General features: G+C 39.3%; 1 protein-coding gene across 1 annotated transcript; it reads right to left on the bottom strand.

Moving 5' to 3' along the window:
* Positions 1 to 627: 627 nt before the first annotated feature.
* On the bottom strand, positions 628 to 2,888 carry LOC125188911 (protein trichome birefringence-like). The gene is made up of 5 exons (XM_048086010.1): positions 2,128 to 2,888; positions 1,807 to 2,002; positions 1,540 to 1,733; positions 1,305 to 1,463; positions 628 to 1,218 (listed from the first exon to the last, which is right to left on the bottom strand). Exons 1-5 carry the CDS (start codon positions 2,679 to 2,681, stop codon positions 861 to 863), a joined length of 1,461 nt encoding a protein of 486 aa, XP_047941967.1. The 5' UTR covers positions 2,682 to 2,888; the 3' UTR covers positions 628 to 860.
* Positions 2,889 to 14,892: the final 12,004 nt, after the last annotated feature.

Below are 14,892 nucleotides of genomic sequence, written 5' to 3'. Positions count from 1 at the left end.
TAATGACATGCATCTCTCTCTCTCTCTCTCTCACACACACACACACACACACATACACACATGGCATAGAATGATGTTGAGTGTTGGGGAAACGCATGCCATGTCAAAGGGGCAAGAGTTGCTTCAACTCCAAGCGATCACTATCATTTTTCCGTATTCACGCATGCCATGCACATCACCATTCTCGTGTGTATCTGTTTTTTCTTAACAATACATTTTAAAATTTTGATGAGCATATCAAGTTTTCGATTAAGTGATTTTATAATTTTCATGTCAGGATATGCTCACTATATACTCAAAGTAGAGTGAGAAGTCTGATTCTAACTCTTCCATCCTCTTTGTTCAAACAGACCAATTAAATAGAATCAAATTCTATTACGTTAAATAAGGTGCTTAGTTCACTTGAAAGTATGGTTATTCTGACTAAACATATCTTTACTTATCTTGCAAACATAGAAGAGCATTTCTTAAGCTGAACTGATTCTAAAAATGACTGCTTTGGTTCTAATTTGAGTATATATAACCTCATCAATTACTTAATAATTTTATTCATAAACACGTAAAGCATGAAAAGGTGTCATCTTTAACAAGCTACACTATTTAAAATTTAAATAAATAATCAAAATCGAATAAAATAGAGTCAAATGTAATTATAATGAAATAAATCTTGTTTCAGTTAAGAGGTTCACAATCACCACATCTTAATCCAACAGAGCTATAAATGTGGGGATGGATTATTTTATGTTTAAGGTTGACGCCCTCTTTAAATTTTTTTTTGAACCCCTAACATTACACATATATAGAATACACAATGAATCACTAATTACAATAAAGGAATACGTGTGAAATCAAGTCTATACCTATGCTGCTCTCTTGTGTGATTGCTGCTTCTTGTTCAGCTTCACCAGCAGCTCCGCATACAGGATCTCGTTCCAGGCATCGGGCACTCCCGGGAGGCACCAATGGCCGCAGTCCTGGATGGTCAGAGGCGACCGTCTCTCCTCCTTCGTGTACTGCATCTTCCTATATATTGACGGGTGCCCATCCTTTCGATAATCTGTCAACTTCGTTACGTTCATGTAACTAACCGGGGTTTTCATCCTTCCAAAAACCCTCTCAAGAACACTCATCTTGTCCGGATACGGTGTGAGATAAGCATCATTCTTGATTGGCTCTGTTTCATTGTCACATGCTCCCCCTGAATTCCACCGCCCTCCACTGAAAATTTATGTTCACTTCTTATCATATCATGTTTTCATCATGATCAAAATTTAGTCAAATTTCAAGAATGTGAAGGGATTTACTTGTAATGAGAGGCTGAGTAGCCTCTGAAGAACACGAGGGACTTTCTTGGATCGACATTGGCATCGACCCATCTGCCCCACGTCTTCATAGCTCTGCGAAAAGCCTCAAGTACATTCAACTCACTATACACATGACTACCTTGTTGATAGTAGTCCTGCCTGAAAAATGCAACATATTTCTTCACCAACAAAAATTTAATGACACACTCAAAGTCGATTCTTTTTCGATATATACCCTTTTGAGGTCTTGTCATGAGTCCACCAATGACCAGTGTTGAACACGAGCACATCTGCATCTTTGTACTTAGCAGCAAAGCCGCTGATCAGATCGAGTCGAAGCGTTTCCTTCTTCGTCCCGTTCCTTTCAGTGAATTCCCATTCTCGAACCAAGAAAGGAGCCGCGAAGAACTCCACCGTGCAGTTGTATGCCTTCAACCATTGAATAACCAAGTTAGTATATAAACTCAAAACATGATTTAGTTGAAAAGGGGATTTCACTTACTTCAAATCGAAACGAATAAGAAGCTTCGCTTCGAAATTGTCGCCTCCTTGAAACTTCATACATTTTTTTTTTTTTATCTTTGACATATTTTTTCAGAATACAAATGAGTGATTCCCACATATTCCTATTTAGAGAATCACCAACAAAAACCAGGCGTTTCCCTCTCAGCATTTCCAACATATGGCTTCCATTCAACCTGAACAATTTAACACAATGCAGATGAAATTGAGTGCTAGAAATCAGATTACAATAACAACTTAACACACAAAAGTTGCAGTAATTATGATAATTATGAATCTGATTGACAATGGCCACACAAACCTGGGCAAGTTGCAGGCTTTAGGCTTCCATCTATGCTTAAGGTAGGCATTATCAGGCCTGCCATTGAGGAAGCAGCTGAACTGTTCATCAATCAAGGAGCAGGAACCAGGCTTATACAGTGGATAAGACTCATCTCTCACCCAATTTCCATCAAACAGATCACACTCCGAGAGTTGATCGAGCAGCTTCGGATAAATAACTTTTGATCGAGTAACATTCTTCACGATTGGAATGTGATTTCGATCACGCTTCAATTGAGTGTGATTAGCGATTGGTTGAGGAGAAACATCTGCATTGGCAGTGGAATTGGATGAGGAGTTGGGGAAGTGATAGAAGACGATTGAGGAGAAATGCGACGTTTGAGAATCGTGGGAAGATACAGGAGAGGAGGAGTTGGTGAGGGCGATGGCGTCAGGGAAGGAGGAGGGGGTGAAGAGGAGGAAGATGGTGTAGGCGATGGAGATGAAAATGAGGGCGTATGCGAAGGAGAGGGTGTTAGCGGTTTTGAAGCAGGAGAGGAGAGTTCCGCCGTTGTACTTCGCTATAACCGCCATTGTACGAAGGAGTAACCGTTTCTATAAGTGGAGAATTGAAAGTTTGTTAGAAGCGTGGACTCCTTTGCTTTTGTGTAAGAGAGAGAGGGAGAGTGCCAAGTGTTTTCACACCATACATGTGTGTTGAAAAGGTGGAATCAATTTCATATTTGTATATATAGTACTGTATGGAGGTGTATCATATGATAAAATCTTAGAAATCGAGCGACGGAGTATGAATTCTGCAATGTGTGAAAATCAGTACTCAGTTCGTCACAGCCATGATGGCTCTGTGACAAAATAATTATATTTCTCATTTTTACACGTAATTTGTCAGGTGATATGTTAAAATCTTCGATTTTTCATGATTCACAAAAATAAAATTTAAATATACGGAAAACTGATCTCTAAATAAATAAGTTCATTTAGGATATGCACAAAATAAAGTAATTACTACAATTAACGGTTACAAGGTTATTTAGTAGTAAAATATTACTACCCCTCTTAAAAATATAAATTATTTCCATTTTAGTTCCTTCGTTGAAAATATAAACTTTCTATTTTAGGAAGTGAACCCCATATCTACTAACACTACTTCAACTATTTTTTTCTCCCTCTTTTAGTTTACTAATTTTTTTTCTCTTATTTTACCAATTGTGCATTAAACCCGTACTGTTTAAATGTTTCTATTTTATTGTATAAATTATGTTTAATATTGTAATATCAGGTTTAATAATATACATCAGAATTTAATCGTATACATCCGGTTTGGGTAGTTCTCATGTTCAAGTTTGAAAATAGCATGTTGGATTTGTGTACGGATTTGAGAATTTTCTTAATAGGTCAAATTTGGATTGCGTCATTATTAGATTGATCCAATCAAGATCCAACCTGCACGATTTGTCACCCCTAATATTTTATACGAATTATCAGGAATGAATAGATAGATAAATTAGAGTGAACTGCATAAAATGTCCATAACATTTGTGGTTGTTGCACCATTGACCCCTAACAAAAAAAAAATGCACCATAGGGGTCTAACATTTCATACAATCACAAAAAAGTACTCCTTTCGGACCAAAACACCCTCAGGCCCTTCAAGGGCATTCTCGTCACTTACTCCTACTGCTCTGACGCCGCCTCTGCATGGCACTGCAACATGAACTGTAGCTGCTGACACATTAGTCATGATATGACACAAAATGTCATGTCTTCTCTCCTCTCTCCTTCGTAAAAGACAGAAACCTTGAGCGTCTCTTCGCCTCCTGCACGCCAACTACCTAGACTTGCATTGAAATTTTCCGAAAATTAACCTTCCCTCCAAATCACTTTCACTCATTCGTTTTCGCTCTCATCTCTCTCCACTCCATTTCACTCTATTTTCTCCATTTCAACCCATTTTCTCCATTTTCGTTCCATTTGAGTCGTTGTTTTCATCATGCCTCCTAAACGGAACCGAGCTGATTCCTCTGGAGCGTTGTCCTCCCGGAGTCGCTCACGGCGGAAAACGCAACCTAGCCGCGCATCGGCACCGGCACGGCACCGGTGGTAATCGACGTAGACCCAGAAACATGGGACATCCGCGATCCTGAATTGGATTTCTTTGTCCCAGAAACAGAATACGGAGTGCGATTTCGGGACGCATCTGGAGTGCGTGGGTCAGGGATCATCCAGCAGCAGGGTGCGGCGAAGACGGAGGATGAATTGCTGAGGGAGGTGGAGCTCAAGTTTGCTGTGCTGCAGCTTTTGCTGGGAGCCCAAGCTCAAAGAGGGGCGCCGTGCCGCCGTCAATTGTCTAATTTCATGGACTTGTTTTCTTCGTGTTATCATTTTGTAATTTGATCATCACAATAACTGTGTATTCATACTATTGTCCAATACTAGGACTAAAAGTCCAATTGAATTCGAAGTCTTTTTTGAAAAATAAATTTGTCTCATTTACTTAATAGTAAAACAATAATACTAGCAATTCCACAAAAAGTAAACTACTTGTGATTAACTAAACTAAAAATTGGAAATCCTTATATTTTCAAATATCATATGTATCATATTCGAATACATATTAAAAATGTATTAGAATATAGTATTTTTCATCTACTAAATCTGCATGATTTGACAAGTCACTTCCATGTAGTGTAGCAGTGACAGAGTAGGGGACAATCCATGTAGTGTAGCAGTGACAGAGTAGGGGACAAGTTGCTGCAGGTATGGGAGGGTTATGAGCAAGGGCGTAGCCAAGAATTCATTACAGGAGGGGCAAAGTTAATAAAATTTTCATTTTTGAGAAGGGGCATTTGATATAATTTTACATATATACATGAAAATTTGTAATAAATATAGAAGGGAGGGAAAGAGGTGAGGAGGGGCAAATGCCCCACCTATTAAAGGGTTGCATCCGCCCCTGGTTATGAGACTAGCCATTTGGGCATTTTGGTCCGAAAAATGACTAAAATTACTTGATTTGTAATTGTAGTGAAATGTTAGATCCGAATGGTGCTATTGTTTTTATTAGAGGTCAATGATGCAACAACCGTAAATGTTAGAGATATTTCATTTAGTTCACTCAATAAATTAATACCAGTCATATTTAACTGGCAGCATTATAAGGTAATTCACTGAAAAATGTAGTGTGATTAGAAAAACAGAGCACCGTAAATTAACTATAATTTATGTATATGCTACAGATGCAACTATAAACATACTTTTACCGCACTCTAACTCCACTATACTATTTCTTGTATAATACATATATGTTGACGATGTATACATAATATTTGAAATTAAATAATTAAAAAGACGGCACTCAGAATTCCTTGTGGAGTTTGTCGCATATTTATGTTAAGAGTAAAAAATTTTCAAAGTATAAAGCATGTATTAATGAAGATGTTTAAACTCTAGACTAATGAGTAATAAAACTCCTAATAATTTAATCTCAAAGTTATTTTTAAATAAATATAATTAGTGTATAAATACGTAAAGAACGATCATCAATTAAAAAAAATGTTGCCGGCACAGTAAAAGGAGCAAGTAGAATTCGACAAAGAATACCAGCCATTAATATTAATTACTACTATAACGAAATAGATGGGAAAATAATTTAATTTCATTTTAATCTGGTTTTTCAAATATAACAAAAATCATAGTAAAACGATAGGTTTTATTAATTTGATGCCATGTGCCTTTCGTTGTTGTTTTACTTAGTTATACAGCGTCACATTGTCATTTATTGAGAGGTCTCAATCTCATTGAATTTATTTTTTCGAAAATAAATATCAATGTGTGGCATTTAGAGATTTAATAATTTCCACACTAGTCTTCTTTTTTTTTTGGAAGAAAGACATTAAATATTTTGTAGGAGATTTCGAAGTGAAGGCAATTGTAAATTTGTCCTATAAACTGATTCTTCGGAACAGACGAATAACAAAAGCTAGCAAAAGAGAAAAGGTTCGATAGGTATATACAAAAACCAAATTTATTATTTATTCGTCTTTCTCTTAAAATTGTCGCCATTATGTGTTGGACAAAATAAGAAAAGAAGAAGTGATATGTGACCTATGTAAGCCTTAATTTGGCATTGATCCATTAATAATTTATTTATTCTTAAACTTGAATCGAAAATTATCTAATTTCGGTCTTAAACGAAATCATCATCTTTTAATTTGCGTATCATTTTATCGGTGTGTCAACTATCTAGGGACCAAATGTATTAAATTTTGCAACAAAATGAAAATTTTAGCATTATTAAAATGTTTGAAGATTCATGATGTTGAAATTGCATAACAAGGAAACTTCGTCAATTAATGTAGACTTCACCATGTTCATTTATGTTTCTAATTTTGTTGCGACAATTTGTGTAAATATGAAGCATTTGCCGACGGCACTAATTAGGTTCATAAAAAGGATTGAGATGCGAATATATTTTAATGAAAAAAGCAACAAACATTGAAAATTTAGTGGATCGTCACATTTAAATTGTAAGTAGTAGAGAATGCATTTAGAAATTGAGTTGGACGTTGGCACATTTTTATATACTCCAAAGTGTTTTGAGTATAAGTGAGAGATTGTTAGAGTTTATATACTAGAAATCACGTTGCGAGTGATTGAATACTGTAAAACTCTTATTTTATTTTCTAAGGAATAAAACAGATTATTTTTGTCATTATGTTGTTATGTTTTACATTTAATGGATGTTAATTGCATGTTTAAATGTATAAGTTAACTTAACAAAGTCTAAGTCTTTGTTTTAGTAGACCGGTTGTGGGCGGCGTCCACTTTAAGGTAACACGGTCAGTCCTAAACAAAGAAAAAGAAGAATTTCACGACCTAGATGGAATTAGACTATCCATCGTGAAAGGTTGCAATGTTAGTCCGCATATTTCTAAGCCTTACTGAAATAAGATGACATTGGTGTGGTAAAGCACTGAACGGATCTAACAGCAAGACTTGTCCTTGGGCTATCTACTGAAAGGCGATGTCTTGATAAATATTTGTTTCTTAATCAATGTAGGTTAGCATTGAGCATACGGTATTGATAATGCATTACTTTGACTTATCAAATGGTGCAGGTTTTTCGTAACCCAATAATCCTGATATATTGGGTAGTGGTGATTAATATCTAGTGGTGCTAGGATTGCTATTATGTTGAATCGTGCGCGAGGTGAGTCTCGTTTGATAATGTCCTCAAGAGGAGCGCGAAACAAGGTTTTATTATTTGGAACCTAGCTAGTTGGAGTTTGATTACTCTATGAATAATAAATAAGCGTTTCATGCTAAGTCCACTCTTGGAATTAATAAGAAGTTAATTAATTAAGTCCATAGCAGACATTAATTAATTAATGGATATTTTTTATCTTAAGCGCGGGAAATGAAAGTTAAAATGGAAACCCGGATTACTTATAATTTCGGATTTGGATGGGGAGAGTTCAATATTACTTTGTAGTGACTGCTCGTAATATTCCAATTAAAGCTTATATTAAATTGTGGGTTCAATTTAATTAGTAAAAAGTAAATTGGATGACATATCCAAAACCTTCCATAGATCCCTGTCTGGGCCCAAAAGAAACTTAATATAAATAGGAGAATAAAGGAGACAGAAATCATAAGTTTTTACAGTTAAAATTTTTGTCCCCCTCTAGTAAGAGGAGTTCGAATTTCTCTCCAAATTGGATAAGGATTTCTTCTATCTTCTTTATTTAAGTCCTAGTATTCCGGTGAGATTAGCACACACTGATATTTGAGTACAGTTCGGGAACCAGAGAGAAGATCTGTGGTCTAGTATTCAAAGCGTCACGTGGAGAAGTCGCTAGCCATCATCAATTCTTTGGAGAATTAATTAGGTATTATTTCTGCTCCGTAGAAAAGCATGTTTTAGGTTTCAATATTCTTAAAGCATGATTAATTCAAGTTATGAGCATGATACATGTGAGAATTACGTGAATAGATTTTGTCTAAATAATATGCTAAATAGATTTGATTATTATGTGATTTATTTGTTCGATTAATAATTATTAAATTATGATAACTCGACGCACGCTTCCACTGCCAGTTCCTTCAGGAACCACATCCAGGGGGAGAGTTAGAGTCAAGCCCTGTCACAGACGTTGGTCCACCTGAGGAAGTTAGTGGCACCGCTGGGCAGTTGATGCGAATCAAATGTTCGATATTTATTCTCCTATTTTTTGAGCCTAATATGTGGAATATCGAGGAACACCATTAGTCTTACGATTTTTCTTCTTTAGCATGTGTGGCTAGTTTGTCTTCATTGCTCCTAACACTAGTAGGATGAATTGATTTTAGAGATTTTATATTTAATCATTCGCTTTGGTTTTCGTCTATGGTTTGCATTTTGTATATGCTATGTTTTGATGCATCTGCATCTAATGTAGTATATTATTTGCCTCTTTCTAATGTCTCTTCAACTTGGAAATTGGATGATAACATAGATGAAAAATTTATGAATTTTACCTTGTTCAGAGAAAAATGCATAAGTGAATATTGATGTTAAAAAGTCTAAGATGTTGAATTAATACTTACTATGCTTCCGTGGGAGTTTAGTTTGATGAGAAGATGTTATGTGTTAAGTGTTCAGCTAACCATAATTTTTATTGGTTTTGAGAAGTTAGTCTAGTATTTACTGCGCTTCCGCGGAAATAATAGTCTAATGAGTAGGTACTTTTGCTACGTGTTCAGCTAGCACAAGTACTATAATTCTTTAAGTATGTTCAGTACTTTTAGAGTGTAAATTGATACATCGTTCTCAATAGCTTATGAACTTGAATATAAAATCAATACAATAGTAATTCATCCGAATGTTGTTAGGAGCAATGTTCTTTATCTCTTGAGTTTCTCTATTTTCGTACTTTAGTTTTTTAAATTTAGTTTATAAATCTTGTCAAACCTTGTTAAATAATCATACGCCTCCCTGTGGTTCGACACTCTTTTAGGGCTACATCTGTACTCTAGTAGAAAGGTTGTAATTTTAGAGCTTTTTGATATACTTGTGTGTTATTAGTTCAGTGATATAAAGCTCGAAAAATTTCACATCAAGTTTTGGCGCCGTTGCCGGGGAGGCAACTGGTTATTTAATTTAGGATTATTTTTGTTTTTATTTTTGTATAGTTTTCTAACATTTTATTTTTTGTTTCAGAGTTGTAGCTAGAAGACTAAGTCGAGCCAACGAATTTAAACAAAGGCGCTGATTGGGAGGTGAAGCTCAATTTTTAAAAAACGTTGTTTAGACTGTGTGCACAGAAAGGAATAGCAAGTCTCCTAGGTCCAGCGAATCCACTAGATCACAAAGGGTCTAGGAACTTACGGATCGTTGGAAAATCTCGGTCGTCGGACACACAGAATATCGCTTCAAAACCTTCAACCACGTATACTAAAAATTAGCACAGGGAAGTAGGGATCGATCCCACAGAGATGAATGCGCAATTAAACATGCTCAAGGATTCAGGACTATTTTTGGGTTGGCTGCTGCCACGCATTTTGGGTTGAGGTATTTAAACTAGACTTGGTGTTGAAATCTGCTACGCTAACAGCTAGATCTAGGCAGAAACAGAAATCATGCATATAAACTGGAAAACGAGACAATCACTAGATCTAAGAAACTATTTCCTAAATTACCTAGACTTCGGAAATGAAATGTCGGTGGGGACCATTGCTGAAAAGGTAAAGTACGGATGAAAAGCTGAAAAAACAACTAACTAAAGAACTAACTAACAGCGACATCATCTTCTCCAACAATTTGCTTAAAAATTTCAGTAGAAACAGAGATGGAACGTGAATCGAAAACGAAGCAGACTGAATTTAAAGCAATTAAACGAAGAACAATTTAAGCTACGACAGATCTACGGCTACTAGACGAAGTAAAATTAAAAAAAAAGCAGAAAGTTCGAAATCCATGCACAACTTGATTCCCTGTTCAAATCCAACCTCGGATGCTAAATCCACTCTGGATCCAAGCATCCGAAACAAACTTCGACCAAAAGTATACCCATAGCTACAGATTCGCCAAACAACCACCGATCAACAACAACAACTCAGATCCACAATCTATTTCCCAGATCAAGCACAGAATTATCCAAAATAGAGAACAACATACAACTTCCAAAATTAAACCTCAAAAACACAGAATCAACGTAAATCAACACAAGATAAACACCATCATGACATAAACTGAATGCATAGATAATCGATAAGTAGCCAAAGCAACCAAATCGACTTCCAAAACGATGAAGTTCGACAGAATAAAAGTGCAAAAAAACTGAATGTAAACTGATTGTTTCTTCGCCCTCCGTGAGGACGGTGTTACCGCTAACTTTCGCCGAAGATGAACCCCTAGAAACCTTTAACTACCCCAGAATTCTCATTTTTCCCAAGTGTGTGTGTGAGTATGTGAGCTCAGAGCAAAATCATGTATATGGTGTGTGTTGCATGCTCCTCTATATATAGGCGTAGAAGTGGGTCCAACGAGGTATGAATAGTCTTTGTTGCCCTCAGCTATTGACTCCCTTCGTCCATCCATTTCTTTTCTCTTCAACTCTGCTCACTTCCCTTTGTTTTCCTTCGCTAGTCCATTGCCTCCAGCTCTTCCTGGATCTAGCGGTTCCTTCACACACCTGGCTTAAAAACTGTGTTAGACCCAGTAAAATAAATTGTTTTTCACTACATAACCGATACATGAAATTAGCCTTATCAAACTGCTCACACTTAAACCATACTTGTCCTCAAGTATAAAGACAAGAAAATAGAATAAGGCATATTTCAAGCACGGTTATCCCCTGACCGACTCTTTAAACTCTAAACAGACTCCTAGACCTAGACACAACTAATGCACAAATAACAAACACTTAAAAAAAACATAGACACATATGCATGAACTAGCTTCAACTTTTAGACAACCGTCCCCACAAGATTAAGGTCAATCCAACAGTCTGCATTTCTCCAAATTGGCCCCTTCCCTTCTTCTCGCCTAATCAATCTGTCAGTTCGTCAAGATAGCCCTTTACTTCCCCAATTGTTGGATTCACTCGATCACTCATTCTTCACCAGGGATGTTAGAACCGATTCTCTCATAAGTTACTGCCATACCACTGAAGCATCGGGTTATGAGATTTTTCTCCTTTCTACCCTTCGTTTTCCTCCCTTTTTTTCTGGGTCAGGTTACTATTGCTTCCTGCCTTTAGACATATTTCCCCTGGACTTCGTCCAGCTTATACCTCCTTTTTTTTATTCATTTTTTTTTCTCTGGACTTCATCCAGCTTATTCCTCTATTTTCTTCTTTTTCCCACCTTTTTCCCTCTGGACTTCGTCCCAGCTTATAACTCCTTTACCTGGACTTCGTCCAGCTTATACCTTCATAACCCAATTCCCCTATTTTTCTCCGTCATGACTCTTCTCCCTAAGCATTCAGTGGCGGCCCCTTTACATGTGTTAGCTCAAAGTTATTTAAGGCTCATAACTCGCTCTTATAGTGGGGCTTCACATCTAAGTTAGCTAAGACATCCTCTATCGTTCTTACTTCGACCAGATTGACTTGGCTTATTAAAGGAAAAGGCTTCTAAGTTGAAATACATCCTATCCTTAATTACTTTCACTGAGGAGATCATGCCGTATTATATTCACCAGCTCATGCGACACAAACAAAACCTAGACTTAACGACTCATAACATGCTGACAACTACACGCATTGACTCCCCTCCCCCTTCCACTTCACTCAAGCTTGTCCCCAAGCCAGTCCCCAAGCCATCGTCGTGAAGGGGGGAAACAAGGTAGTCAATTCAACACACAATAAACAAATTATAATCCTATAAAACTTCTCACACTTAGACTGAGCATCGGGCGAAGTGGGAGAACACACAATAAACAGAAAACATAAACTTCTCACACTTAGATCAAGCATTGGGCTAAGTGGGAGAAGGTAAACACATAAAGCAAAAATTCACAGAGACACAAATAATAACAACAAACAAAAAAACAGATACTCCCTCCGTCCCAGAAAAGTTGGCACACTTTCCTTTTTAGTTTGTCCCACAAAAGATGTCACATTTCCCTTTTTGGAAAAAGTTCTCTCTCACATGAATATAAAAATTATATTTTCTCTCTCCATTTAACACACGAAACAAAACCTCCTAAAATCCCGTGCCATTTTCAAAGTATGCCAACTTCTCTGGGACGGAGGGAGTTTAACGGAAAGCAGAAAATAAAAGTTACTTGGTCATGGGGGTTATTCACTTCTGGGTCTGGCTCCCTCGAGAGCCAGATTGGGGTGGGATCCCGGGTCGGGTTATCTTCACTTTCTTTTTCGTCGGCAGCTCCGGCTCCTCTCCTTCCTTCTCTTGCTCTGGTTGATCAGACTCTGGTTTCTTTAACATCATGGACTTTGATCTGGATGGGATTAACTCTGGCTTGGACGCGGATGGGGTAATCACTTGCTTGAGCGGGTGCGGTGGTCGCTGGACGGCGGAGCTGCCTTGGCCTGGTTGCTTGACCTCGCTGCTGGACCCAGGAGTTACCTTCGACTGGGTCAAGGGGAATATCTTCTCCAACCATTTTAACATCTTCATTATAAGCTCCACAGCCTCCGTCATCCGCTCGTTCTGCTTGGCGGACTTCACCGCCAGGTCCGCAATGTTTCCCCGCAGGGTCTTCACCTCTTCACGGCTCCCGCTCAGCTCTTTCCTTATCCCACCAAGCTCTCTCACCATTTCTTTCCTCATCACTTGCATTTCTTTCTTCACCTCCTGGACATCCTTCCTCAGCTCCTCGACCTCTTCACTCGGCATAGTCTCCACAGTCTCCTCAGTCTCCGCTTTCACCTTGTCTCCTACCGTGTAGAAGAAAATTTGTTTGTCGTGAGCTTGGAGTAACCCCTTGTTGAAAAAGTACTCAACACTGAAAGTCTCCGGAGGTTCGCACATCACGACCAAGGGAGCGGTTTTGGTTATCTTCATTTCAACATTCCGCTGGAGGTAGGCGCCTAGGAGATGGCAGGTATACATACGTCGAGCAGGGTTGCTTGTCATCTGATGACATGCTTGAGCCAGCCAGTAACCCAGATGCACATTTACGCCTTTTGCCATGCACCAAGTGAAATAAAGGTCGGTAGTTGTCAGAGCTGAATTTGCAGTTCCCATTAGGTTGTAGCTGATAAACATCTGAGCAAAACGGAGGATTTTGTCCTTGATGTGAGAGGCTTTACAGTAGCTGGACTTAAACGCTCCTGCCTTGGAGTGGGTAACCAGTTCCCAAGCTGCTTGTACTTTGAATCCTGGCGTGTTCTTCGGTACGCCAACCATCCTCTCATTCCATATGCCTTCATCGTCCTCAGCCTTGGTAAATAACCCCATTCTCAAGGACCACTCTCGGATGCTCATTTCATGTTCTTCATTAAAAAGCCTGAGTGCGATGGAGTCCGCGTCGAGGTCAGAAGTGTTCTTTAATCGGAATGTTGAGAAGAACTCCCGTGCTAAATCCACCGGCACCTTCTCCTGGCTGTGCCTCAATAACCACTCAAAACCGATTGAATAGATACATGCGCGGAAGTCTTCATCACATGCAATCGTCATAAGTTCCTCGGAGCTGTACTGCTTGCCAGACTTAGCCATCTTTCCAGCACTGCATCTCTCTTTGTACACTGTGGCCCGTTTCTGATCGTCGAAATGCCTCATCGACTCCAGCAATTCCTTAGTTAGCCACACCTCCGGACGTCCTTGGATAAACTCCTCTTCAGATTCTCCAAGTTCAGAATTGGACCCAGGAGTAGGCTTGTCTTGTTCATCGGTCGAGGGAACTTCGGTCACTGGGGAAAGGGTCTCCTCAACCTCCTCGACGGAGGGAGCTTTCCTTGACCGTTTTGACTGGGTCGCAGCTGACTTTCCTTTCCTTGCCCTCTCCTTGGCCAGGCGACGATACTCTGCCACTTCAGCTTCTGTCCCTCGGGCAGGGAACTCCTCCTTCTCGGAATAGACCAAGTCATCCACTTCGTCAAGCAGACTCCTCCTGGCCCTTCTCCTCTCTGCTCTCTCGTCCACCCGGGGTTCGTCTTCTTCCTGGTCGTCCACCAGGTCCACAATCAGATCTAGCCCTTCCTCAACGGGCTCCGATACTCCAGTAGCATCTAGGTTCATTTCTTCCAAAAGCTTTTTCGGGGTTTCCCCCACATCATCCACCATCGGGGTCGCCCCCTCAATATAAACAGGGGTTTCCCCCCTAACATCACTCGGGGTCGCCCCCTCCTCCATGGGTTCAGGGGTCGCACCCCTAAAATCCTTTGGGGTTTCATCCCCAGTCTTCATAGGGGTTTCCCCCTCGGCCATCAACTTTAAAACAGGGGTTTCCCCCTCAGCAACTTCTTCGTGAACAGGGGTTTCCCCCTCAGCAATCCTTTCCACAATAGGGGTTTCCCCCTCCACATTTTCTTCCATAACAGGGGTTTTCCCCTCAGTAACCTCCTCTCGAACAGGGGTTTCCCCCTTTTTCTTACCCTCAGAGTTAGGGTTTTCATCTGCCTTGTCTCTCTGTCTCCAACTCCGTTTCACCGTTATTCCGCTCACCATCCGCCGGCAGTTCATTCGTCGCCTCTTCTTTATCCGCCTCCAGTGAAGCGATTTCTGCTTGTTGAGAACCAGAGTCCGGTACCCTGGTTGAATCTTGAGGCCTTTCTTCGTGGGGAACTGCGGGTTGTGCCGTCAAATCCGCTGGGATCGTCGGTGGTGGTATGGCCGCCGC

The sequence above is a fragment of the Salvia hispanica genome, chromosome 5, assembly GCF_023119035.1.
Source record: "Salvia hispanica cultivar TCC Black 2014 chromosome 5, UniMelb_Shisp_WGS_1.0, whole genome shotgun sequence".
In the NCBI taxonomy this organism is placed as follows: Eukaryota; Viridiplantae; Streptophyta; class Magnoliopsida; order Lamiales; family Lamiaceae; genus Salvia; species Salvia hispanica.
This window is presented reverse-complemented; position numbering and strand designations above follow the sequence as displayed.

What these genes read in the sequence shown, in the direction of transcription:
- LOC125188911 (XM_048086010.1), bottom strand. Translation starts at nt 2,681, where the DNA reads ATGGCGGTTATAGCGAAGTACAACGGCGGAACTCTCCTCTCCTGCTTC. An exon ending in CTTATTCGTTTCGATTTGAA is followed by an intron (nt 1,734 to 1,806) that starts GTAAGTGAAATC and finishes CAATGGTTGAAG; the next exon opens with GCATACAACTGCACGGTGGA. An exon ending in TACTCAGCCTCTCATTACAA is followed by an intron (nt 1,219 to 1,304) that starts GTAAATCCCTTC and finishes ATAAATTTTCAG; the next exon opens with TGGAGGGCGGTGGAATTCAG.